Raw genomic sequence first — 23,585 nt, 5'->3', positions numbered from 1 at the left:
AATCCAGGGGCGTTTTTACGCCAAGGGGCCACATAATAAAGTACTGCATGGAAGCAAACAGATAGGTGCTCAGCCTTGTCAAACATTCAACTGGGTGTAAAAAGAGAATTATGACGTGGGAGGAGTGCCTTGTTTTTTTGTTTTTCTCTTAAGTCTTTGTTTCCCAAACACCAAAGAGCACCTTCCTCCAAAAAACATATATTGTTTTTGACTTCCTGAGCACTTTGCCTCCAGTTTTTCCTGATTCAACTGGATGCATTTCAGAGACAGTTTCTCATACCTTTAGGCTTGGAACGCTTGCTCTCTCTGACAATACAATGTCAGTGTTTGAGGTTTTAATTGTATGGATTAATTATTTACTTGCATTAGTACCATCTCTGTAATGTGCACCAATTCCTGAGACTATAGGGCCACCAAAAATGGGTCTGAAGGCCAAATTTGGACCCCAGACTGCACTTTTGGCATCCCTGATCCAAACAATCCATGCTACAGTCAGTAGAACATACCTATGCACAGTTAATATGAGCAATGTGTGACTTACCATCTACACAGGAAGGTGCAGCTCTGGTTGTGCCGGCTACTTGCCCAGGGAAACATGAACACTTGACTGTTTGTGAGCGTTCCTCGATCTTATTTTTGTTACAGCAGCGATGCAGTGCCACCACTTCACAGGTTCCTGTCCGGACCTGATGATCCACTGTGAAGAGAGACAAAACATGAGTGAGAAGAATGCAGTCAAGGAAAGAAGTGACCTGACAACAGCGCTGCCTCTGACTACCATTCTTTAACAAATACAGGGCATAGGACAAAACCATTAGTATTCACACTAACTTATCTGATTTGGCATTTATTTAAGTATTAAGTATTTATTATTATGCACGTATTATTAAGCATCAAAGATATAACATTGTGAATATTTATTGATAGCCCTTAATATCTTATTTTTGTATCATTCATTCAGATATTCTTATTGAGTATTTGTGTCTATAAAGAAGCAATTATGTCCTAGACTTTACATAGTATAGTTATAGTACAGTTTTAATGTTTGAACTGCCGCCAATTTGATTGTCAGACTTGATGTACTAAGTCACCTGTTTACCTTAATAAATCGTCTCTGAGGGTAATATAAGTGATACTGGAATGATTGGGGGGGGGGGCAGCTTTCCCTGCACCGGGTCGGAGACTCCAATACACACTAATAGAATCATGATGAAGAAGAAGCTAACAGGCTAACGCACAAAGCTAACTACGGGCTAGCGCCACTTAAACAGTATTTACAGCCAAGTCTGAGTGAAAAAAAAAAACTCCATTGTGTTATTGGATGAACAATATCCCTCTTTCCCTTTGTCTTTTCTGTCAGCATAGTATTTACTATCAGGGACAATTAATGAGCAAAAAAACGCAACATGCTACGACACCTGCAGTGGCGCTTATGGCCTATAGGGGCATGAGCTGCATAGAATTGCTTTAAATTGTTTTGGTCAAATACTGCAATTAAATAAAGAAATACAAATCATCTGTAAGACGGAAAGTAGGAACTATATGACTCAAAAGATGAAGAATTACTGTGTGGGAAATTTAATTATCACAGTTATCATGCACCACCAAGACTTGTTAACAATGTTCTTGTTACCGTTTGAGCAACTTCAAAATTATGAAAACTTTTGGTGAGAGGCAAATGCTAATCACGCTACATTTGTATTTTCCATATTATTAATGAGATGCATGATACTATCTACAGCGCTTTTACGATGAGGATTGTTGCACTATTTTGCATTTTAGTCTTAGGCCTTCACCACTGTATTTTGGAAACATGTCATTACAAATTGGATTGATCCAAACATTTATTATCTATATTGGTGTGCTTGACAATAATGCCGAAAACAAATTAGAAGCCAAACTTAACTTGACACAAATAATGACATAAAGTTCTGCGGTTCGAGTGCAGATCTGCTGTATACTCAAAACCAGATTGCACTCCATTGTCTGAATAATTTAAAGCCTGCGCCGCTCTATCGTTTTAATTGCATTTGACATTTTGGTGGCGTGTCCTTCTGCATCGAGACTCTCCTCAGTCGAAGTAAACAGTAAATTTTAACCGACTGGAGAAGATCTGCTCTTAACTGCCTGCACACAGTGAAGTGAATGGGCTAAAGCCACTTAATTAGGCTTCACTTGGATGCTGTGTTACGACGGCTGGCACACTGATGGAAAGTCTGTAGAGACCAGATGATATTAAAACTGACAAAGATGCACAGCAACTTGTCTTCCTCGGGGGAAATGCTCCTATTTTATATGAGCAGTAAATTAGATGGGCTCAGAACATGTATTATTACCTTATACCCCAGACTCTTGAGGACACTTGATCTCAATGTATGACTTTAAAAAAAAAAATATATATTATTTATTTATTTATTTGGACATCAAACCGAGGCTTGTTGGCTCTTTGGTTTCATTACAGACATTTTGAGAACACCGTTTAGGGATGTGGCGTTCATGACTAAAACAGCTCTTTCGAATGACTCTTTGGCCTGAATGTTTCGAACTGAATCTCATTAATGAAAAGAGGCTGATCTTTTTCTGTCTGTTTTTTATGCAATTTCACACAGATGTTACTAAACAGACACAAGAAACAACACAAAAGCAGCCTATGAGCAGAAAAAGAACCCTGAGTGAAAGGTTTTTTGCACAAAGCATTAGATTAGATAGATTAGTATTTATTTCCAGTGACAAATATATGATAAGCTCATGCAAATTTACATGGTTATATGCAACCATGGCACATGAACAGATACACAATATATATTCAAACACTGTACATTATCAAATATTGAGCATATTCTCTCCAAACTCGAAAAAGGAGTGGGAAGAAGGATGATTTAGAGTCTCCCACCCCTGAAAGTGCTATAATTGACTCTGTGCATAACTTCAAATCATAACAACGTTGCCCAAGAAGTGACTTCCTGTTTCAATCCAGCACGCCAAAATAAAAGCACACAGCTCGTCTTACTGATTAGTTCAGCCAGTACTTGCAATATTACAAGAATATAATTAAATACACGCATTTTAAGTGTGTTGTCTGTTAATAGTAAGGCAGAAAGAAAGTTGAACTAATGAATAAGATGGTGCTTTTATTTTGCCCTGCTGGATTGAAAGAGGAAGTCACTTCTTCACAGACTCAATTACATGGTTATGGCAAGAGCCCATAGTGGAGCTATGGACAACAGCCCCCAGCACAACGATCACAGTCAGTCCCAAATGCAGCAGGCCGACAACGCAATAACACACCTGTAATGCACCAAAGCCGCTGCACAAGTGCCGCACAGGCCCCTCCAGAATGTAACAGGTCACCAGTGTCATCATGTACACCATCATAATACAGTAAGGCAAGGCAAGGCAGATTTATTTATACCGTGCATTTCGTACACAAGGCAGCTCAATGTGACTTACAAAAGAAGATATGCGAAATTACAATCAGGTTAAGTTAAGGTAAAGTACATATATAGAAACATCAAGACATGGGAAATACACAGCACACAGTACAAGTATCCAATTGGATTATAAAGTCTATCTTTATTCATTTTCCTTTGTTTATTGTTTTTGGATCATAGCTCAGTCTGTATAATTATAGGTATGTGTTGATAGGGCTGCTCGATTATTGAAAAAATAATAATCACGATTATTTTGGTCATAATTGAAATCCTGATTATTCAAACGATTATTTGTTGCCTTTAAAAAAAAAAAAAAGTCTACCTTTATTTTATTTATTTATTAATCAAACAACTATGCTGAATATTTTATGTTTTTTGAACAGTCATAAAAGTACAAATGATTTCAAGTTTGCCTCGATTAAGGAGAGATCTCTGCTTCACACCTGCCCCCTGCTGGCCAGCCCTCACAAGTAAACTGAGCAGCACGGCCTGATGACATCATCACACAGCGCAGTTTGTATTTGAGCCATGGCACATGAAATGCGAAGGGAAAATAATCCCAGCGGCATGAAATAATGCAAGTCTGCTTTGCAAAAAAAAAAAAAAAAAGTGAAAAAATAAATAAATAAATAATTTCGATCATGCTAATTTAATAATCGTTTAGTGTAATAATCGAAATCGTAATTGAATTTCGATTAATTGCACAGCCCTATGTGTTGATTAGTCCCAATAGAATGGACCGTACATACAATTTCGAATTTTCCAAATACATCAAGTACCAAAGAAAGTTCAATTTTGCTCTGTGTGATAACTTATCAAAACACACCACAGGCCACGCCACCACATACAGGACCAACTACAGTCACCGCACTACAGGCCGCCACTGCCCCTCACCGCACCACCAGGTCCCACATTGGTTGTTTTTCTGATTATAAGTAAATAACATACATCAATACGACATTATGGGGCAAGGCAGTTGAAGCTTCATTTTTCTTAGCTGTAGTTTGAAGCTTCATATACATGACAGGCATTTCAATGGATGAAAAAAATAATGCCTTATTTTTTTTAATATTGCAACTTATACTGAATATGTAAAAAACGCAATTCTTGATTTTGCATTTTCTTTTAAAAATCAAAAATACAATGAACACAAAAGTACACGGGCCATTAGTGCAATCATCAACAACACGCTCTTGCACATTTTTGTAATGTGTCCTACGTGAAAATCAAAAAGTGAATGCACTTGGAGCAGGCTCCTCACCTTTTTAGCTGTCTCAATCAACAATAACAATGCCAGTAACAGCAACAACGAAACTTGACCAATTGTGTTACTTGATCTTTCAGCATTTTTTAACAATTCAACTTTTCAACATTACAGAATACCGTGATTGGATTTGAAATCCAATTAGAAATAACAGCCTCGTGTCACAAAAGGTGAATTCCATTTTTGCTCAGTTAGGATACTTTATAGGCTCCATAACATAGACATAAACCAGTAACCTTTCTTTCAATGTGAGGTTTATCATAAAAATGTGATTCATAGATTAGATTAGATCAGATCAGCTGTATGATGAATCAATGGCCCAAACAGTTATTGATAATAGAGACAACAAAATTGACAAAAATAAGCCTGTCCTAATCTTCTGCTTCAACAACAGCTCCCATTACACTTTCCTTTTAAATCAAACCCATACAAGAAGTCAAGTAATCCAAGCTGCTTACACATTTTCTGGCTTTGAAAACAAGTAAGGCCTGGCTCACAGAAGAACTGCAAGAATCTCCTCACGGACCACCTCTTACACCCAACTGTGGTTTTCTGACTGGATTTGTGACTTGGATGCAGACTCAGCTTTCCTCTGCCAGCAAAAATGGAGAGGAAAGCATTTCTCTTGGGAGGCAGTCAGTCCAGAAAACTAACAGTGATCCCTAGAACAGGCTACGGTTTAGCTTCAGGCATAATACACCGTTAATTCATTATGCACTTTATTATACAGCACATTCGATAAACATCATAATATCCAGTGCAGTCGACAGTCTCAGGGCCCGATCTTGTGCATCAAAACGGAAACGATAGCGTGACATTTTGTGATCTTGCCACTCCAGACTTAGCGCATTTAAGTGGGTGGAGACACACATTTTCCTCCAACCAGATCGACTCCGCGTCCAGGAGAGTGGTTGTGTGGGGTGAACATGTGCTTTTGTTTTGCTTCGCGTTCACGCCAAGCGCGGGCCGATCCGCGCCACAGCGGACGCTGTAGCTCTTTTTCTCTCGAGACGTGAACATCGTTTAGCTCACGATGGGGTAAATAAAGTTATTAGTTTGACCTGTGAGAGCCTAAGGCTTAAGAAAGAACGCAAGACAGCGCAATGTAAACGCGGAAGTGAATGTCAGCCATGTTTCCATCAGTGCAGTCACCTCCTCCTGTGACGGTGGTGGAGGCGAATGGCACATATAGCGCCGCCACTTGGAAAATAATTTGCCAAGAGCCTGCGCCGCCCCGTGCGCCGCCACAAGATCTGGCCCTTAGGCAGCCCTCAAGGCTGCCTCAGCATTCGCACGGGTCCTGGTTCAGGCAATTTGAAACAGCTTGTACTTAAACAGCTTCTGAAAGATCACACTCAGATTTGTTTCTGTCTACATTTTCCAGTTTCATTATACCTTTTGAATATGTTTGCAGCAATCAGTTGACAGACAACCCCATGGTTGTACGTTAACCCTATAAATGGAGATTTCTCTTTCCATACAAATGTTGTTGTGGTATATCACCAATTACCTGAGGCCTATTGTCAGGAGAATGTCCTGAGATGAAACGCCTCTTCAGTATAGTGTTGCTGATTGTACATAATTGACCTCCCTGGGCTTTAACTATCGACAACTCTGCATGAATATATTATACTGTCTGCACTGAAAGGTTTGCACTGCCAGCATCTATTTGGACCATATTGTTTGCAATCACTCCAAAACATGGGTAACCATTTATTATTATTTTTTATTATTACAACTGGTAGAAAATATGGTGGGAGTCAAAAGTTGGAGGTAGAAAAATAAATGGTCATCCTGGAAGCTTGAGGGTTCTAAAAGTACATGTCTCTGGAATGAGATGTATGATGTTTTTCTTGGGATCTCCATTAACCACTTCAGTTTGGGAGTTACTGCCCCAAGTGCTCCATTTACCACATGCACCACTGATGCTTGACCAAACTAGGCCTTCTCCAGCTCCTCTGAGCACCTGGTATTTCTATTTTTTTTTCTCAAGTTCATATTTTGTGAAGTTGCCATTGCTTGGAATTGCTATGTCAACCACAACAGCTTTCCTCTGCCCCTTATCCTCCACAATGTCCGGTTGGTTCAACATTAGCATTCCTTCACTCTGTATCTGGAAGTCCCACAGGATATTGGCCAGATCATTCTCTACCTCTACTTGGAGGTGTTTCCCACTTTCACCTGAGGGTTTTCTGCCCATACCAAGTACAGATGCCCCTCTTGGTTATGAATTACCATGTAAACCCTGCCAGCATCTTACTCCCTGCAGTTATGTATTGAAAAGTCTCAGGGGCCGCCTTGCACAGTCTACATCTGGGGTCTTGTCTGGTGCGATAGTTCTGGCCCCCTGTTGCCCTGGTGCTTAAGACCTGCTCCTGTGAAGCCATGATATCAGCCCCGTCAGTTATGTTTTGGTGGTACATCTGATGCAGGGGGTTGTCCTCCCATCATGGTACAGTACCTTCAGCACCTCCTTTCTCCATTCTGAGACATTCACTGCTCTTCATTACATGACAGTTCAGCATGAAGGGGAATTTATAGTTGTATAAGTGTCATGTATAAGTGGGCAAAAACATTCAAAACACAGGGCAGGTTTTTTTTTCAGGGTGAGAAATGGGAGGTGTGCTGTGTGATCAGTGAAATGTGGGTGTTGCACAGCCAATGTGTGAGACTTGGGAGGGCCTCCGAGATGCCCACATCAGTCTTTGCATTACCAGAAGACGCATTTCTCCAATGGAATCTTCGCTGTGACAAAGTTCACCCACCAAAAATGTAGATGCCCAAACATGAAACTTTTAAGGCTGTTTTCATTGTCAGTGATTAGGCAGAACTAAAGGGGCTCTTGACATGAGACTGCTGCTTTGGAGTCAATCTAAAGAGACACGTGGTCTCGGAGCAGCTTCTGTCGCACTCTGGAGTGGTGTGAAGCCTGCTCACCTCCGGCTGACTTAGCTTCAGTTTCATTCCCTCTTTCTTGAGCGAAGAAAGGACTAGAAGCGCATCAGCTATTTTTAATGAGCAGCGCTGCAGGACTGGATGTTTGGAATATTACTCTGACGACGCAAATTTTATCAGCTTTATCAGTGAGGTACATCTTCCATCTCTGCCACTGCCTGTGTACCGATTTGAATGCATCTGTTCTCAGCCTGGCTGTATTTAGCCACAAGAGAGAAAAATTACCACTGTGTAACATTTAGGGAAGAGTGCACATGCTGATCGTGGCCACGTGGCTGATGGTGCTGCGTTGTTGACAGCGCATGTGACTCCACCATGTGTGGAAACGTCCTAAAAATACAGAGTCAATTTATTTGAAGACAAAAAATATATTGACAGTGAAACTGGCACACATTGAGAGCTGGAGCTCAGTGAAAACATTTCTTGCCGGCCATGTTCACCCAGAGTCCCTGAGTCTCTCTTTGTATATAGAATTGTAATTGGCAGAATGTTTTTTTGTTTTCTTTTTAGTTCTTGAAGGCTGTGTGTTGTTAAGTCTGAGTGTGGCGACAAGCACCGTCAATTGAAGCCACATTGCAGAACATTACATACAAACATACCAGTTTTGCTGGAGGTAAAATAACAAAACGCATTTGGGCCGGGGTTCAATGAATACCAATATTTCCATGAGATATGGACATCACTATCAAGTGATGTCCAGCTGCCAAGGAATAGTCCATGCTTCTAAAAGTCTGGTGTATGCAGAGTATACGCAAGATCGGCGGAACGGTAGCGCAGTGGCTAGCGCTTGTGTTTCATAGCAAGAAGGTCTCAGGTTAGATTCCAGGGACAGGGACTTTCTGTGTGGAGTTTACATGTTCTCCCAATGTCTGCGTAGTGTCTGGGTGCTCCGGTTTCCCCTACCACTAAAAATATGTACAATAGGTAGCGTTCACGTGACATCACAACATTCTAAAGAGCCTATAGTTTAACATTGAGGTGGAGGTCAACTGACGGTAACTATGGTAACTGTGGTAACTGACAAAATGCATATTTTTATGTCTTTGTTTTTTGGCTCATATCTCAGTCATTACTGGAGGAATCCACATGAAACAAAAACCGTCACAAAGTTCATTGTCTCCTCTGTCGGCACATATGAGCTAATGTCCAATTATTATCTCTGAAAAATGTCAAAAAGTGGTGACAATATGTGAAAACATGACCGTGATGTTGTCCAATAGAAAGGACTTTCAGACATAAAAATAATATCACAGGTTTGTGAATCCAATCACGATCAAATACTGATGAGGAAAAACATTTGTCAATTTTCGTTTTGGAGATTTCTTCCAAAAACTGCATTTCTCCCATAGAGTTGCATTGGCCCTGCCCTCCATCTGACATTATGACATCATCACATTCTAAATCGTGAACGCCACCTATAGGTTAAGCCTCGAGCCAGGTGTGACTGACCATCAGCCTGGCTCCACATCTGGAGATGGCTCACCGGGCGCGGCACTGCCGTCGCTCACTGTGCCTTATGGGTTGCCCCAGTGGCATAGAAGGGTGGGTCAAATGCAGAGGAAAAATTTCCCTATGGGACAATAAAAAATATACCTTAATCATGTGCTTCTTATAGACTCTACATTGTATAGAGGAAGCTTCCACACCGCAGTGAGCATTCCCTGGGTCCACTGCTACAGTACACAATAAACAGGCCATGCCATGGATGTCGTTAAACATCCATAGCATGAAGTTCACTCAGCCGCAGAAACTGACCTGAACTTTTTATGATGTTTACCTGTAATAAAAGGGACTTTCTCTGGGAGCTCCTGTTTATGTCTTGAGCAGTTATTCCAGTGATAAAAGCCAAGTGTTTTTCGTGGCTTAAGACATATTCTCTGTGGGTTTTGTACACTTGGACTTTTTTGAATGTCTACTACTGTTCAGACCCTTCAAATATTTAAATTAAAGCAGATATATATAGAAAATTCAAAAAAAGATCAGTATTTTGTTTAATGTGCAGCAACCTTTTAGTACTGAAGGGCCATGTGTTTGATGTTATGAGTGATCAGCATAAACTTTCGCACATATTATATTTGACTATTATTACATTACTATATTATTGTATGGCTATCATGAATCAATATGCAATGAAGTAGACATAAATCTATGTTTTGTATTCATTCTGTCAGCTTGTCAGTGTCACTTGAAAAGCATCAACGTAAGCAGCATATATTTTTGCATTACTGCTAGTGATAAATGCTTAAATGATCATATAATTTACTCACCAAATGAGCCCTCTGTTGACAGCAACATGTCCCATAGGCACACCACTAGCACCATGAAGAGAACAGCCCCTCTGCTTCCACTGTGAGCGAATCTCTCATTCATCCTGCATCAAAAATAAATGCATAAACATATGGGAAAAAATATTATTTAACACTGATTAGTTGTTTCTGCTACTTCAAACGTCTGCCTTCACTGGCACATTCACTCACTGGAACTGGCAGCCTCTTTTGTACAGCAGACTAAATGTACCTTCATGAAGATGCGGTTAAACAAATAGCTGGGCTCTTTTCCCTGCATGTTTATCGAGAGTTAGACAGTCTTATCGTGTTTCTTCACAAAACAACTACAGCTGCGTTGCTGTCAAGGATCTTCAACTCTAAATCATGTCAACTCACTCCTTCTCCCTCACAAGACGCAATACAGTATATCGCAAAGACTGGAGGAGCCTTGTCATCATCGGAGCAATTTATGTTAATACACCAGATTTACTTGCAAGGCATTTACTTTAGATTATTTCATATCTTTGACGCAGCATGATGTTATAAATATATATATATAAACAAGGCAGTGGCGACAATTTTGTTATGCTATGTTATGCGTTGTTATTCAACGTTATCCTACGTTACGCAATGTGATGCTATGTTATGCTATGCGCTGTTATGTGATGCAATGCTACGTGATGCTATGTGATGTTATGTGATGCTATGCTGTCAAGCTATGAAATGTTATGCAATGTTATGCTACGTAATGGTATGCGATGTTATGTGATGTTATGTAATGTTATGCAATTTTATGTGATGGTATGCTTTATTATGTTACGCTATGTGATGTTATGCAGTGTTATGTTATGTGATGTAGTGCGATGTGATGTAATGTTATGTGATGCTATGCTATGATCTGTTATGTGATGTTATGTTATGCTATGTGATGTTATGCAGTGTTATGTTATGTGATGTAGTGCGATGTCATGTAATGTTATGTGACGCTATGCGATGCTATGTGATGCTATGCTATGATCTAACATGATCTATGTTATGTGAATTTATGTTATGCTATGTGATGTTATGCAGTGTTGTGTGATGTGATGTTATGCCATGTTATGCAATGTTATGTGATGTTATGTTTTGCTATGCTATGTTATGCTATGTTATGCAATGTTATGCGATGTTACGTTATGTGATACAATGCTATGTTTTGCTATGCGATGTTATGTGATGCTATGCAATGTTATGTAATGTTATGTGATGCTATGCTATGCTATGTTTTGCTATACGATATTTTGTGATGTTATGCAATGTCATGCTATGGTGGTATTGTATGTGGTAAACACTACTTGGCCAGTTACAAGATATACAGAGAAAAGATTAAACAGCATCGCTCTGTTTTACCATCATTATCCTTCCGCTATCCAACTGCTCCATCTGGCAAGCCCCAGTTACCTCTGCCCGGCCTCTCACTAATGAAGTGTAAGCCTGGACCACACTCCTTGATCTATCCGACCCACTGTGACTCTTCACTGACAGACAATGATCGCATTTCAAACAGGGCTGCAGTTCAGTAATTACTGGAACAGTCTTGGTGTCACGTGGCATCGCCGTGCCGTGTTACAACCTGCACTTTCTCCTTTGTTACCACCTCCAGCCTTCCATCCACCGCCCTAAGTGACATATAGGTTGGTAGATTCTCTGAGAACTACGTTATTAATAGTTTATTTTGGCAAGCCCAACATGACTTTTGCTGTAGATTAATTTCATTACCACCATGTTGTATGTCACCAGGACATACGGCAACAACAAAAACATCACTGAGTCCTCTGAGTGCCATGCCTCATACATTTATTGAGCCTTTGATCCGGTGATATGTCGACATGACCTGAATTATTAATGTTTGACTTGTGAAAACAAACTAATCAAAGTCACTGAAACTTTGCACAGCAGAATGCATTTGCTCACCACCCCCAAACAACAAAGAAAAGAGATCATTCGGAGAGTTTCTGTTGTTTACCTGATGCACTTTAGATTTTGGGATTTTTTTTGCTGACATTTATAGATAAGCAGTTTTTCTCACAAAGGATTTAAGACCACAGGTTTACATTACTAATTATATGGAGAACTGATACATTTCAAATAATCTACTCTACACTGACTGTAATTGCAGGATGTGAACTCAAATGATAGGTGATACTCAAAGGGTGAATATTTTCTCATAACTTCAATGTTAATCTATTACGATTGAGACCAGTAATATTTTCCATTGGATAATACCTGTTTGAACGAAAATGTTATTATCTAGTTGTTTGCAGACTGTGATCAGCATGTTCAAATCAAAAAGAAAATGAATCTAAATTGTGACTCATCAAGTGTGTGGAGAAATTGGGCAGCGCTCGTGCCTTGCAGCAAGAAGGTCCCAGGTTCGATTCCCATCTGGACGGCGCCTTTCTGAGTGGAGTTTGCATGTTCTCCCTGTGTCTGCGTAGGTTTCCTCTGGGTACTCTATCACTAAAATATGTACAATAGGTTCCCGTCTGGGACCAGGACTCCCTTGAAAATGAGATTGCTAATTGCAGTGACTTTCCTGGTTTAGAAAAAAAGAAAAAGTTAAGTTTTTCAGGAGGTACTAGTTGGAAATCCCTGGTCCCTGGTCTGAAATTCATTGTGTTTTAGGACAACAAAGGTTTATTTTCTTTGGCCTTTGCCCTTTCCTCCTGTAAGAAATTACTTGGGCCAAACTGGAGCCTGGGCTTATAATGGTGACTGCAGTAAATGTTTGCCCTCAATCCCCAGTAGAAAAAGGGTCATTGGTGAAGCGGAGCATCACTTTTCTATGGCTGCCTAAAACTGCACCTCTGAAAAGGGCTGTTCAATGTTCCGACATTAGCTTTACCCACACCTGGTACTGCAGAAAAACCCATTTGAGATTTGATAAGTTTGAAAGAGATTTAATTTTCTTTGTTCTTTATTAAAAAAAATATTGTTTCTTTGCCTTTTTAATTTGCATGTATTAAGTTTGACACCAATTTCAGAGTAGTATACAAAAGTTGAAGACATTTCATAAGCAGCATTGTTGACATTTCAGGACTCAGAGGACAAACAGTGCTTGGTTAGGGTCATGTTGTTTTGGTTTGGATTTGGGCTTTATTTACTCGGTTCATCTGTTTCAATAGACATGGTTAGAAGGCATGTGGGGACTCTGAACTGAGATGCATGACTTGGCTGAAGAAAAAAATATATATCAGAAGGGCTCACAGAGGCAAAGACAATTAGATTTGACCTGAATTTTACCTATGTTTGCGCAGAGCAATAAAAACAAGATGAATTAAAAAGTAGAGATAAGAAAAAATATTGATAAAAGGTTGACAATTTAAGTAATGGTCAAAGGACTTGTTGCTCTTTTCACTTTACATGCTGCCACTTGGGTCAAATATCGCCATACACAATTTGGTCTATGTCCAGGTCTAGCAGTGCTCCCAAATCCTGCCTCTGCACTTGACTCGCTCCATGGCTGCCTTTCAGACATAAAACAATGGCAACTGCAACATTTTCTCCATTTGCATGAGCTAAAATAGTCCATGGACAGCGCAACACGACATGGGTGGAGGCACATATGATCACGCTCGGGGATATGGGATATTTCTTCCAGGTGTGGCAAAAATACCTGGTTCTCATTCTATTATTGCAATGTGCTCAGGTCCCATAGGTTCCCGTTAGGTATTTGGGACAGAAGTGTCAGCGCCTTCTGCATGATCGGACAGGTTCCGCCCCCACCCTGAGGCGGAGACTACGATCGTGTGTTTAAGGGAAAATTATGTATTTTCCACCTCCAACTGGTTCCAGCAATGTCCTAATGTGTAGAATGAGTCCAGACCTACTCACCACAACTGGCGCTAAAAGCCTGCACAGTCCCTCAAAAAGTTGGTACTTCGGGCCAAAATAACTAGCGCCAGCGCGTGACATCATGCGCATGCTCAAGCAGCAGACCGCCATCACAGACCCCGAGAGAACGCAAGAAACAACTTTCGAGTGCAACTAAACGATGTAAACTGGAGTGAGATCGGCGCAGGCCAAAGAATAGAGTAAATATTGGAGCAGCTTTTCAGCAATGGCGATTGGCAAGAGATGAAAAATAAAATCCAATGCTTATAAATGTAAAAGTTATGAAGGTAGCTCTGCCTTTAGCTTGCAGTACATTTTCAGAGCAAGTTGTTTGCAACTTCAGTGAATGTTCGCTCAGTCAATGGTTGAGTGATTGTTTTGCTCGTTGCTTATTTTGCATAGCCTGTAGTGTATTGTGGCCTGGTGATTACACCTGTTAAGCCTACGTTTAGGCAACTAAGAGACTAAACTTTTCTTACCTCAGTTGAAGTCATGTCTGCAAATCTGTGCAAAATGGGATGCAAAGGCTGCTGTTTCTGTTTATCCGTACGTGTACTACAAGAAAACCTCTATTTAGTCCCTTTAAAACAATGAGAAACGTTTTGTTTTTTTAATTTAAATACTCTAAGCCCAAGAAACCTTAACGATGAACTTTTATTTAATGTCATGTTACAAATAATCATGTTTTGTTACCAATAGTTCCCTTCCCCTTTTAGGCATTTGGGTGAAGTATGCTACGATTGTGAAGAACACACATCGCCTGTACCTGATTGCTTATTGTTTGTTGGGGGCTGTACCTAAGGTTATAAAATACCTGACAGCGAGGGCTGTGCTCAAGCCTGGCGAAGGTCAGTTTGACCAAAACGCTGCAGCAACAAATGTCTAAATAAAAGAGTGAGACGGCGTGCGGGAGCTTTTGTTCGTTTTTGGTTCTGTGTTCAGATTCAATCCAGGGTCATGGGTCCAGCTAGCCAGGCAGTCAGGAACCTGGGAGTTGTTTTTGACCAAGAACTAAAGTTTAACCAATAAATAAATGCTGTTGTCAAAGTCAGCTTTTTCCAGCTGCGCCTTTTGACCAAGGATAAGCCCTTTCTCTCACATGACGACCTGAAGGCAACTCGTACTTTCATCAGTTCTCGGTTGGACTTCTGTAACACTTTCTATTCTGGCCTCCCACAGTCGCCAGAGTCTATGCAGCAGCTCGTCTTCTGACTGGTTCATCCAGACACAGTCACATCACCCCCATCCTCTCCTTCCTGCACTGGCTCCTGGCCCATTTTCATCTTGATTTTAAAATGTTCATGTTTGTTTTTAAAGCACTTGAGGACTTCGCTCTGTCATATTTACTGAGATTTTAACATCACCCCAGCAGAGCTCTCCAGGCCTGGATGTGCCCAGGTCCCGGTACAAACAGTGGGGTGATTGTTCCTTTGCTTTTGCTGCGCCTAAACCGCGGAACAGCTGCCCCTCAGCCGGCGTGTTCTTACAGACCTGTCCCATTTAAGTCCAGGTTAAACTCATCTCACCGAACTGGCTTTCAACACCTAGAACTCACTGAATTGTTGTAAGTCTGTGCTTTGAAATTGTTTTATCTCTCTGTGAAGCATTTTGGTCTTCCTTTGTGTCGTTATAAAGTGCTATATAAATAAACTTTGAATGATTGAGTCATGTGAAGTAGGCCTTGTTTCGATTCTTAAAATTAATTTGTAGTTCACGGTTTGGTGGGTTGTTTATTATCAAGATTCTAATGATGATGATTATATATTATCAACAACAACATTAACGCTGGTACACTGGTTTGGAAACAATTTACAGGTTACCAAGCTAGTACACTGCACACAGTATTGTTTGTCACTTTCTAATGTGTCCCTTCCAAAATAGGGAGAAATTAGAAATTGGTCAATCTTGGGTCAAGTTGTGCATGTGCAGAATTTTAAACACCACAGCAGAAACAGCAGATGCAGTATTATGACTCTTACTGTGACAGACACATGCTATTTTAGTCCTACCGTAAAAATCTGTAAATTAGCTGCATCGTTGTATAAGCCGCTGGGTTCAAACCACTGTTGGACTTGATTCTGCCAGAGTTTTGATTCTTCTCTGAAGGCGACATGCGAGGGCTGCTAAGGTATGTCATTCCTTGCAATAATATGTTTTAGCAGTCGCAGAGCCTCCTCTGTGAGAGTATTTAAAAGCTGCTGGGGATATTAGCATTAGCCGCGTTAGCATTAGCATTAGCAAATGCGTTGCGATTAGCCTATTTATTTATTGTGAAATCAAGGGTATTAAAGGGGGGGTATTATGCAAAATCGACTTTTTCAAGCTTTACATCATGTTATTAAGTCATTCCCTCATTAAAAACATGCCTGAAGTGTTGCCTTGGCACATTCACGTATTTTCGAGTAATCTGTAGAAACTCTGATGGCAGCCATTTTAGGGATAAAACGCCTGATTCCTTCAGGAAACGCCCTCGACCTCCAGGATACGCCTCCGACCTTTCGTCACCAGCCGAGTAACCAACCACTGCTCCTCAGCAGAACCCCCTCCCCGCAGTGTCTAGCCCTAAGATGTAAACAGAGTCATCATGGAGGATTAGCTTCATGTGTTGTGAACCGGAGCCACAGCAGACTTTTACAAAGACACACATCAGTGTTTCTGTTACCTAAACACCCAGGATTAAAACCGGTGATAAGAACACTTATTTCAGTGTCTGGTTCTGCGCTGGGCCTTGATGATGCACAGAGCCTCCGGAGAAAGCTAATGCTAAGCTAAACCTCAAGTCATCACGTGAAAACGAGAAATATGCACACATAAAGTCAATAAAACCACCACACACATAAAGAACCGTTTAACAATGATCACACACAGAGCCAGGCTTGTTGATTTGGAAGTTTATTGCTCACATTTCATCTACAATGGGTCATAGCCGAGTGGTTTTCTCCCGGAGCTAACAAGCTAGCCGCGACAAGCTAACGGGAAAATTCACTGAATACAAGCAGCATATTATGCATTGAAAACGTCACTAAAACAGGCAACTGCTTGAAGCAGCCTTTATGATGATCACACACTGAGCCGGGCTTGTTGATTTCGTAGTTCATTGCTCACATTTCATCTACAGTGAGTCGTAGCCGAGTGGTTTTCTCCCGGAGCTAACAAGCTAGCCGCGACAAGCTAACGGGAAAATTCACTGAATACAAGCAGCATATTATGCATTGAAAACGTCACTAAAACAGGCAACTGCTTGAAGCAGCCTTTATGATGATCACACACTGAGCCGGGCTTGTTGATTTCGTAGTTCATTGCTCACATTTCATCTACAGTGAGTCGTAGCCGAGTGGTTTTCTCCCGGAGCTAACAAGCTAGCCGCGACAAGCTAACGGGAAAATTCACTGAATACAAGCAGCATATTATGCATTGAAAACGTCACTAAAACAGGCAACTGCTTGAAGCAGCCTTTATGACGATCACACACGGAGCCTGGCTTGTTGATTTTGTAGTTTATTGCTCACATTTCATCTACAGTGAGTCGTAGCCGAGTGGTTTTCTCCCGGAGCTAAGGCACTATTAGCCACGGCAAGCTAACAACCTTCACCTTCACAACATTCATTGAAAACAGGCAGCATATTATGCACAAATAACGTCAATAAAGCAGGCAACTACTCGAAGCAGCCTTTACGATGATCACACAATGAGCCGGGCTTTACACATTTGTGGTTTATTACAGACTTTTCATCAACAATGAGCTGTAGTCGATTATAACAAGCTAACGGGTAACCTCGAAAAACCATTGTCCACCTGCACAGATAATGTCAGTCTTTTGAATCGTATGGGCTCCTGCAGATCCTGGTGTCGTCCATGGTGGTATAGTTAGAGATCCATAGGGCATGGCAGATGCAAAGAGATAGCCTCCAAACAGCAGTTATTTTTTTTTTTTTATAATTCAAGTTTTTATTAATGTTTACTTGGTACATGACAAAATAATCAGTCATACATATTGGCCATTGGGGGTTTCTGCATACGCAGGATCAAATAGTGAAACACAAACGTTTAAATAATAATAATAGTAAAGGATGTAGGGTGTGGAAATCCTTGCAAAATACCCACTTACAAAATAAATACAATTAGGTTTCTTCCTGTTGACTGGTCATTACATTAAAATGAGACCAAAAGTTTTCCCAAACACACATTGTAGTGTTGTCCTTGTTATTAATTTTATAAAGCATGCGTTCATATGAAGCCATCCTAATCATCATATTTACCCATTCTTTAAAGTGTGGGGCTTTGGGGGTTTTCCAATGTTTAAGAATAACTCTAGCAGCCACTGATACCCCAACCATAATAACAGAGTATTTATCATTAGGCATATTTGCCATTTGTTCTTTATCACCGAGTAAACATAATCTTGGACATGATGGCACATTTCTTCCCAACCAACCACTCAAAGCATGAACTATCACCAGCCAGAAACGACTAATAATTGGGCATTCCCATAAACAGTGCATCAAAGTGCCAGTATCTTTTTGACACTTCCAGCATAGAGAGTTGTTCATGAGACCCATTCTATTCAATCGTACAGGAGTCCAATAATATCTATGTATAACTTTGTATTGTGTAAATTTGCCTTTACATTCTCTTATAAATTTCCCACTCTTAGAAACAATTCTAGTCCATTCCTCATCTTCAAACATACATCCAATATCCTTTTCCCATGAGACCTTTAGATTTTTACAGTCACTGCTGAGTGCGGAGTTGGTCCTTTTGTAGAACACTGAGGCTCGGTGATGTCGGTGTGGCAGAGCCATGTAGTCCAGAATATGGTTGTCCTCGATTTGTTGGGGTAGTGACATGACACAGTTCCTTATCTGAAGGTATTTCCAGAAATGTCCCTTCCCCTGTAGATTATATTTGTTTACCAAGTCATTATAGGACATAAACACTCCACTATCATATAGATTTTCTAATGCACTTATGTTTTTAACATGCCAACTCTTCCAATAAACGGGTGTCTTCCCAATACATATAGTAGGATTTTGCCATAGACAAGAATATGACTGTTTATAATGTGACAATTTAAGAAGTTTATGCATTTTCATCCAAACTTCCTTTGAATGTAACATAATAGGGTTGGTGGTGTTACCTGGACTCTGGGAGAGATATTCTATAGGCGTGAAAGGAGAGGACAAGGATTTTTCAATTGAAGCCCAATCTAAATGATCAAGTCCATTCCAGTGTATGGCAAGTTTTGCTATCTCAAATGAAAAATAGTACAACCTTGGATCAGGCAGACCCAACCCCCCTTTGTCTGTAGGTGAGCATAATTTAACCATCTTGATTCTAGGCCTCTTCCCTTCCCAAAGAAAATGTTTGACTATTGTGTCATATTGATTAAATATGGTCATTGGCACTGTAACCGGCAGCATCATAAGAGCATAGTTAAATTGTGGTGAGACAACCATTTTGATAACGTTCACCTTACCCAATAATGTTAGTCTAAGTTTTTGCCATTTATCTAGGTTAATTTTAATTTTTTGTAAAATTGGTTCAAAATTTAATGTGGGCATTTCTTCAACCTCCCGACTTAATTTGATTCCCAAATATTTCATTCCTTTTGGAATCCATTTAAATCCAAATTGTTCCATTAGTTTTCCACAACTGAGCCCAGATATCGGCATTGCCTCAGATTTGGTCCAATTAATTTTATATCCTGAGACAGTAGAATAAGATTGAATTGTACTCATTAAGTGAGGTACGGAGTGAGCTGGGTCTTTCAACAAGACCAATATGTCGTCTGCATAAAGCAGCAATTTATGTTGTTTACCACCTCCCCCCACACCCCTAATTTCAGAATTTGCTCTTATAGTGACAGCCAGTGGTTCCAATGAGATATTGAATAATAGGGGTGACAGTGGGCACCCTTGTCTTGTGGCTCTCTTTAAACAAAAAAAGGGTGATATAAAACCATTAGTTGTAACGGATGCTTTAGGATTGCTGTACAACATTTTGACCCATGTAATGAACGAGGTTGAAAAACCAAAATTTGATAGGGCTGCAAACAAGAACTCCCACTGAACGCGATCGAAAGCCTTCTCCGCATCAAGGGAGAGGGCTACGATAGGACTATTTTTTTCACGATTCAGGCTAGTTAAATGTAGGAGTCTTCTCATATTATCAGTGGATGATCTATTTTTCATAAACCCTACTTGATCTGTATGTATGATAACTGGCAATACTTTCTCCAAGCGAGTTGCTAAAATTTTAGTTAAGATCTTACAGTCCACATTCAGTAGACTAATAGGTCGATAATTAGAGGGTTGTAAGGGGTCTCTATCTTTCTTTGGTATTACTGTTATTAAGGCCTCATCGAAGGTTGGGGGAAGCGACTGTAATGCATAATGCTTCATTATACACGTCTTTCAACACTGGTACCAAGATGTCAATGTATTCTTTATAATATTCAATGGGAAAACCGTCCAGCCCAGGAGATTTCCCATTCTTCATGTCTGATATAGATTTTCTAATTTCAGTTTCTGTAATGGGACCATCTAATAAATTTGATTGATCGGTAGACAGTTTAGGCAGGTCTACCCTAGTAAAAAAATCTGCTAGCTCTTTGTGGTCCGGATACGTTTCTGGGGTATACAAGTCCTCATAGTAATTTTGCAACACTTCATTAATTTCTTTGGTATTTGTCACGGTTATATTCCCTTTTTTAATTGCTGGTATTAAATTACAGGAGTTGTGTTGTTTTAGCTGTCTGGCAAGTAATTTGCCTGTTTTTTCACCTTCTTCATAAAAGGATGTCCCCAACCTGAACAGGGCGTATTCAACCTTTTTATTATAAATTTCCTGAAGTTCAAATTTATGTTGACAGATAACTTTATATAACTGGTGTGAGTAGCAATCTGCTAATTCTTTTTCACATATTGTAATTTTATTTTCCAGTTCTTTTATCCTCCTGATATCCTCCTTCTTCTTTTTAGATGCATACGCTATAATTTTCCCACGGACATAAGCTTTTGAAGCTTCCCATTCAGTCGATCTTCTGTCAGTACTACCATTATTTATTTCAAAAAAGGATTGTAACTCCTCTTTAATTGATAATTTAAAAGTCTCATTAAATAGCAGTGACGTATTGAGTCTCCATCTACCTTTTCTTTCAGTATCATTGTTTATATCAATTCCCAGTTCTACAGCTGCATGATCTGATAGGGCTATTGCATTAATTTTACAGTGAACAACTTGCTTGGTTATATTGTTTGATATCAAAAACATATCAATTCTTGCAAACAGCAGTTATTTTTCAGGCAAGAGCCCCGTCCAAGCGTCCGGTGTGGAAGGTTCGTCTCCAAATAATATCCTGTGTGGCCATTGTTCACAAAGTGATAAACAGTAGCTCCTTTCCAACAATAAAAATTAAAATGCACCGATCGTAGTTTCAATACTGTTGAGACAACGAGCGCAGTGTTGTTGTGATGCCACAGACAGCGTGTGGAGGGGGCGTGTCTGAAAGGGTCAGAGGTTCTTAAAGAGACAGGGCCTATTTCAAGTCATTTGCTACCGCCATTTTGAAAGAGCAATTTTATACAAGGCAGTTATTCTAATTTACTGCATTGACAGACCAACAGAAGGTTTCGTCATCATTGTAGTGTGCTATAGACTGGTGCTATGTGGCTGAAAAAAGCATAATACCCCCTCTTTAAGACTGTTCTACAGAGATGGTATGGCCTACAGCATGACCCAAAATGATAAATCATGATGCTTTGAGACTGTGAATCCCCTGTTCCGCATATATTACATATTTCTGGCTCATTTAAAATTATGTTTGACTGACGTTTAACCCAACCCGCGGCCGTTCTCATTCTTCTTGTTCTCATTCAGCATGTATTTCGGAAATGAGAAATGACTCGAGAATAGACATCCAATTCGGCCATTGTCAGTTAAGAAGCTTAAAGGAACAGGCCACGTTTTCCAAACTGAGATATGTCCTTACCTGAGCTTAGATGAGTTGATACGTACCTGTCAGGTCTTTACATGTGCCCATGGAAGAGTGTGGTAGCTTCCAACTTCACCCCTATAGGAATATGCTGGGAGAGGCCAAATGCTAACAACATCTTCAGTAGTTTTGCGTGACTGAGGGACTGATTTTTCTTCTCTCTACACTTCATGTATAATATATGGCTGTTGTCACAGAACGGGCCTTGAAGTGCAACTCTTAATATATGCTCATGATTGCCATAAGCAAAAAAACATGAGACGCACAAATGAACAGAAGGGAAAACAAACTCTAATAAACTGCATCTTCAATGAGATGTTTAATCATGTGCAGATTGCTGGGCGTCTTCATGTCGTCTAGCAGCTGAGGCTCCTATCCCTGCTGTTTTTTGTGCTGCACTTTCAAATGCAAATCCACACCTTTATGTGGAATAATGCATACGTCTTTGAATGGTACCTGCACCTCAGTAGTTCTCGGAGGTATTCATGTGCCAAAAACTATCCAGAGATCGGACTTTTATCCCGTTGTCATGAGCCAGCTCTGTTGTCGTACGTAAACCTGCTGTGTAGATATGCGGATTTACTATCACTGTGGAAAAATGAACTTAATTCAAACAAAAGGAAATCTGAATGATTAATCAATGATTAAATGGTAACAACAGTATTTCTGCCTGTGATTCAAGATTCTTTTGACGGAAATGGGCAGAGGACTTTTACTGGGCTGTTTGAGAGACAAACACAAACAGGAAGCAGTTCACTTCCCTAAGCAATTCAAAGACACTGTGTGGATCTACAGACTGTTGTTGCAATCTCACACTTTTGTCAAGGAACTGTAAAATGCTGCTGAGAATTTCAGTGTAAAGAAATAACATAATGCAACAAAATGGTGGAGACGCAGATGCAGAAAAGGCCTGTCTATGATTCCTGTCAAATGATTAATACAAATGGGTTCCTTCTCTACCACCACCATAACGTGGTGGAGGGGTTTGAGCACCCGAATGATCCTGGGCGCTCTGTTGTCGGGGGCTTCGTGCCCCTGGTAGGGTCTCCCATGGCAAACTGGTCCTACGTTACGGGTCAGACAAAGAGCACTTCAGAAGCCCCATATGAGAGACTAACAGGCCCGGTTAGAATCGTGAGGCCGTCCTTCTGTGGACCCACCACCTGCAGGAGGAGCCATAAGGGGCTGGTGCAATGTGATTTGGGCAGCTCCAACAGCTGCCCCCACGACCCGGAAACAGAAAAGTGGAAGAAAATGGATGGATAGATGGATGGATGGCCGGGATGACTAGTTCTGTGCAAAGTTGGTAGCAGGATTCAACCTTAACGTTTAAGTCTCTACCAACGAAGCTACGTCAACTTAAAAGTACTTTCATTTAAGCCTGAATTGTGACTTTGCTTTTGTTAGAGATTCTAAGATCCTTTCAAGCAGGTCTTAGCATTTAGCAACTGCGCCTTCCCTTGTACAGATCTTATTTCCCATTTGGGCCCTTGGTCTCATTTGATACAGTGGTATTAAAAGCTAAATATAACGCTATATTGGATCTGACAACAGAACAAAGAGGAATACTTCAAGGAATGCGGAAAGATCTTTGACCCCTATTTAATGGTTGTCCCATTTGTGTCACTTATTTTGCTGGGTTGATGGGCAGATGCACAGCTGTTACACTTTCATTAGTGAGTGGAAAGTGTGTCAACCTTGGCCTAATAAAAGTATGCTTTTTTGACAGAAGTTCAAAAGAGTACGACGCATTTGTCACTTGCTTCTTACATCAAGACCAAGTTAACAGCTTTATTTTTCAA

At 40.3% G+C, this 23,585-nt stretch overlaps 1 protein-coding gene across 2 annotated transcripts in view; it reads right to left on the bottom strand.

Moving 5' to 3' along the window:
* Positions 1–23,585, bottom strand: part of LOC306983080 (chemokine-like protein TAFA-2) — a 219,454-nt gene that overhangs the window by 14,613 nt on the left and 181,256 nt on the right. The window contains exons 2-3 of one of the 2 annotated variants that reach the window (XM_079582792.1): positions 9,918–10,024; positions 542–697 (exon numbers count right to left, since the gene is read on the bottom strand). In XM_079582792.1, the coding sequence (XP_079438918.1) occupies positions 542–697; positions 9,918–10,020 (259 nt within the window). In that variant the 5' untranslated portion in view covers positions 10,021–10,024. The remainder of the gene's footprint in view (positions 1–541; positions 698–9,917; positions 10,025–23,585) is intronic. The other variant, XM_079582791.1, reaches the window with a different exon arrangement.

Source organism: Gobius niger (assembly GCF_951799975.1).
Source record: "Gobius niger genome assembly, chromosome: 2".
Taxonomy (NCBI): domain Eukaryota; kingdom Metazoa; phylum Chordata; class Actinopteri; order Gobiiformes; family Gobiidae; genus Gobius; species Gobius niger.
The sequence above is the reverse complement of the archived record's forward strand: the minus strand, read 5'-3'. Positions and strand labels throughout refer to the sequence as shown.